Raw genomic sequence first — 4851 nt, 5'->3', positions numbered from 1 at the left:
TATATATGACTGACAGACCTTCCTCAGGACAGCTGTGGCTACGATGTAGCTTACCACCATCAGTGTGTGAATGTGTTAATGTCTGTAAAGCACTTTGGAGTCCGTAGGAACTTGAAAAGGTGCTAATATAAGTTTATTTCATTCACCATTATCCTATCTGAGCCTATCTATCCTATTATSTGAGAAAAATAGTGTCCTGATTTTGTTGCTTACTGAATCAACTWAAAAGTTCATTAGTTACTGTTTTGGCACTTTTTCGTAGTTTTTGCACAATGATCAAATGCATCTCTGGAGGTCTCCTGACTAACAACGATACAAAGGTTATGTTAACATGTGGACTAAAAAGTTTCTAGATGATTCATCAGTATCAGTCCTCTGTTCTGCAATTTACACATTGACAAATATTTCAAATATCTGCAGTATTTGTCCATAATTTAACTGTGTAATTTTTTTCAGCTCTTTTTCACCATTTGTAGCTAACTGCACCAGAGGACAAACAAAATGAGTAGTTAAAGTGTTAATAATATCTTAAAACTGAGGCCTTGTGGGTCGTTTTGACCCAGAGGCAGCAAGGGGGTTAACAACTAATTAAGTCTCTTTTGGCCATTTTATCTGATGCTAAAACTTATTGTTCAAAAGCTTGAAAGAGTAAAGAGACTTTGAAAATGTCAGGCAGCCTCAGTGGTTTGTTTACTTCGTGTCATTCTCTTACCTCGCGCCAATAAAACACTGTTAGCATTTGTGGTATTTTTATTGCTGTATTGCTGTCTGAAGATCACTGTGCATCTGAGGGCAAAGGTTAACCGTGACTTGTTGTGTCTCAGAGAGAGGAAATGTCTGCTGAAGGAGGCCGAGGTGCTTCACAAAGCCAGGTTCAACCACATCATCCARATCTTTGGCATCTGCAACGAGCCCGAGTTCTTCTGCATAGTCACGGAGTTCATGAGCAATGGCTCTCTGGACCAGCTGCTCCACGAGGTTCGCAGCTTTACTTTGCTAAGATATTACAAACAGTAACAGTTCACATGGATTAAGTTTCTCAGGCTCACAAGATCTTTGTTGTAAACTTCCCTCTGTTGCCAAAATGGGTGAGGTCTGATTGTTGTGCTGCCTTTACTGTAAGTCTTTTGCACACTAATAAAGAGGTTTTGTCATGAGATTCTTGTAAATAAAACAGAAAGTGAAAGCAAAACCTTGAAGCATCCACTTTCCAGTGAAACATGAAACCAGTTAAAGCAGCTCACCTGTTGTTTTGGAAAGTCCTGCTTTTGTCTGGCTTGTCTCTTCAAGARTTTTGCTAAAACTCCATAAAGCAAATCCTCCAACTTCACTGACAACTTTTCATCTACAGAAAGAAATGTACCCCATCCTTGGTTGGTGTTTGCGTCTGAGGATTCTGTATGAGATTGCCCTTGGGGTGAACTTCCTTCACAACATGACCCCACCTCTTTTACATCACGACCTGAAGACTCAGAACATACTGCTGGACGGCGAGTTCCATGTGAAGGTGTGTTTCAGAGCCACAGGAGCTGCTGGTGTGATAGAAAGTTTTACGTGAATCAGCAACATGTCCGTTAATGACCTGTTGCCTCGTCTCATCTGGCAAATCATTTAATCTTCTCTTCAGATCGCGGACTTTGGTCTCTCGAAGTGGCGGCAGCTGTCTGTCAGTAAAGGTTCTGGGTCCAAGCCCACAGAGATGGAGGGCACAGTCATCTACATGCCCCCAGAGGAGTACGAACCCTCCAAGAACCGCCGGGCGGATGTGAAGCACGACATGTACAGGTGAGGCATCGAAACCCAGCAGCAATTCTAAGAATGAGTTTAGGCAATGTTGTTTTTATACTGCGGTGTAAGAAGGCATGAGAGGAAAAACAGGAAGCACACCCTCTTTCAATTTCAGGCTTTGGTATTGAGAAAATATCAGGTTCTAAAATTATTCAAATCTAATTTCAGAAGCACATCAGGTTCCATCAGAACAGTTTTTAACTAAATAATTAGCCTAAATAAAGAAACTGTGTGGAAGTTGATTCTTTCTCCTTCCTTAAGAGGAAAAAATCAGCTGCTGATTTGAGTTTTGTCAGTTTGCTGCTCTGGAGTTTACAGATGTGTGTTAACACACCGCCGAGGAGGAAAGACCTCAGCAGTGATCTTAAGGCTGGTTTATACTTCTTGTCGCAAGTCTTTTACCCCCCCACTGAGTGACAAAAAGTTGCGCAACTTCCATCTGCACTCCCGCTGCGATCCCCCGGTGGCAGCTGTCGTATATATTGCCCCCAGTCAGCACTCCGAGACGCGGAGGTTGCGGCTCCGGTGGGCAACTTCGTCAAAACGAGCAGCGGACATTTGAAAATAAGAGAAGTGTTTTTCGTCATCCATCTCCCGCATCTGTTGAACCAACAAGCTAAACTCGCAACTAGCAGTTGTTTACATGCTAAGCTAGCACATGACGTATGCGGTGGGAGGGCAGAGGGAGGGATTACTATAATGTATCCCCCACGTCTTTTCCCAGTATAAACACTCAATGCTGTCGGTGACACACACGCAATTACGTCATCGCTGGGCCGCAGCCACACGTCTTGCATGAAGTATAAACAAAGAAGCAGCTGTTGCTGCTCATCAGTCTGGGAAAGGTTCAGATGTGTTTCCACTTTGATTTAAATCCATCTTTCTACAGAGAAGGAAATGATTTACAAGTGGAAAACATTTAAGATGCCTGCCAGTTTTCCAGAAGTGGATGTCCCAGCAAATTCACTCCAAAGTCAGACCACGCAATACTCGGGATAGTGCTGAGTGGTATGACCTATTTTTTATTTCATGGTATTTTCAACATTTATACCGGTAACACCGGTATTTTTCTTTTCACCACAGCTCAGCTGATAATAAAACGTACAAACACTGCTTATACATAAGCTGAAGTTACTCTCTTTCTGCAAAACAGAAACTATTTAACTTCTTCATTTTACTGTACTGTCTGTGTCGCTGTTTCACTCCTACTTGTCTTTTCTTCTCTGTTTGGTTGCAAACAGTCACACATTTTGGTCCAGTCCTGAAGGAGGGTTGAGCAAAGATCATTATCGGGTCTATTGTTTTATGTTATTAAAGTTTAACGGGACGACTCAGCCTCCGTGCACCAGTCAACTCTGGAGATGATGGTGCAAAGAAGGATTTTACATAAAATCAGGAACATTGTAGACAACCCTGACCATCCTCTTCATCAGACTGTCATAGAAAGACAAAGTGTCTTCAGTCGGAGGCTTCTTCAACTTCGCTGTAATACAGACCACTACAGAAGATCTTTCCTGCCCACAGCCATCAGCATCTACAATAAGTTTTTAGTTAAATGAGTTACAACAACACCTAATTTCCCTCTGGGATCAATAAAGTGTTTTTGAATTGAATTGAGTTGAATTGGATTGAATTGAATTGAACTGAACTAAACCCCAGTACAAAACCCAGGCTTTTCATAATAGAAGCACATTAATATTTCCATACATTAAAGCTGCAGTCTTTAATTTTATAAAACATATTTTTGACATGTTTGTTAAAACTGTCACTATGACCTGACAGATTGATATTAGACACATAATCTCTGAAAAAACAAAAGTCTTCTGGCTCCTCCCGGTGGTCCTACAGCCATCTTCAAATCTACCGCTCCCGAAGAAAAAGAGCAAATCAAAGCCCAGAGGTTTGTCTCACAGGTGTCAGTCATGTTCGTGAACAGTGGTACTGTGTGGGAGGAGCTTAGGAAGGTGGGCTGAAGCTTGACAGAGATCAAGGGGGAGGGACCTGAAGGTTGTATCTGTTCAAATTGTTTTTAAGGCTATGTTCACACTGCAGGCAAATGCGACCCAAATCAGATTTTTTTACGACGGTCTGAACAGGACAAATCTGATTTTTTTTTTTCAAATCTGACCCAGGCTGTTTCAGTATGTGGTTCTAAATCTGATACATGCCTGATGTTTTCAAAGCGGCTGCAGTGTGAACGCTCATGTCACATTCCATCTGACGTTTACATCAGTGAGGTGGGGTGAAGGTTCGATAAGACAATAACCTCAAGTCCTAACATTTAATCGGCTCTGATTAAACAATAACTTCAGATTCGACATGCTAAAAGTAGCATCCATGCTAACTCTGTAAACAAACAGCCAGCTGAATGAGAAGTCACATCTTTTACTGCACATACGTGTCACATCAGTGCTGTGGAGCGTTCACACTGGAGTCTGATGCAGGTCACATTTAAAATGTAGTGTGAACGTTCACACCAAAAGGTCTGAATTTTTTCAAAAATTCAGAATTGAGCATTAAGACCTGCAGTGTGAACATAGCCTAAGTCCAAGGTTTTCCAGAAACTGCATACAGTAGCTTTAACATTGCACATTAAATCTAATCGTGCACATTACTGAAGAGGTGGGGGGTTGGGGGCACTGATTGGTGGGCCTGATGGATAGAGCTTCATCAGAGATAAACAACAAAAGAAATCTGAAGCTTCTATGTTGAACAGTTTCTGAGTTATAAGCATTTTTGCATGTCCTGACACCCCTGCTTTGGATGGAGCCCCCTCCTCAAATATGGGGTCTATTGTAAAACCGTTGGCTGGCTCAGTGTAGGTCAGACTCAACTACAATCCTGCCAAATTTCACACTGATCGGTGCAGCCGTTCGGTTCTACAGTTGACCAAAAATCACTGAAAAAAAAAAAACAGTACGAAAAGCGTAAGCAGGAGTCATAATAATGGACTTCTGACGACCTTTGACCCTTTAGCAGTTGCTTTTCTGAGGTCATTGCTGATGTCTTTCCATCTTGGCATTGTGTTACACACACACACACACACACACACACACACACACA

General features: G+C 41.9%; 1 protein-coding gene across 2 annotated transcripts in view; it reads left to right on the top strand.

Annotated features, from left to right (window-relative positions):
* The window catches only part of ripk2 (receptor-interacting serine-threonine kinase 2), a 24166-nt gene that overhangs the window by 1128 nt on the left and 18187 nt on the right, over positions 1-4851 (top strand). For both annotated transcript variants that reach the window (XM_014025759.1, XM_014025758.1), the window contains exons 2-4: positions 825-978; positions 1352-1507; positions 1628-1785. In XM_014025759.1, coding sequence (XP_013881213.1) covers positions 825-978; positions 1352-1507; positions 1628-1785 — 468 coding nt within the window. The remainder of the gene's footprint in view (positions 1-824; positions 979-1351; positions 1508-1627; positions 1786-4851) is intronic.

This window comes from Austrofundulus limnaeus, unplaced genomic scaffold, assembly GCF_001266775.1.
Source record: "Austrofundulus limnaeus strain Quisiro unplaced genomic scaffold, Austrofundulus_limnaeus-1.0 Scaffold497, whole genome shotgun sequence".
NCBI classification, from domain to species: Eukaryota; Metazoa; Chordata; class Actinopteri; order Cyprinodontiformes; family Rivulidae; genus Austrofundulus; species Austrofundulus limnaeus.
The sequence above is the reverse complement of the archived record's forward strand: the minus strand, read 5'-3'. Positions and strand labels throughout refer to the sequence as shown.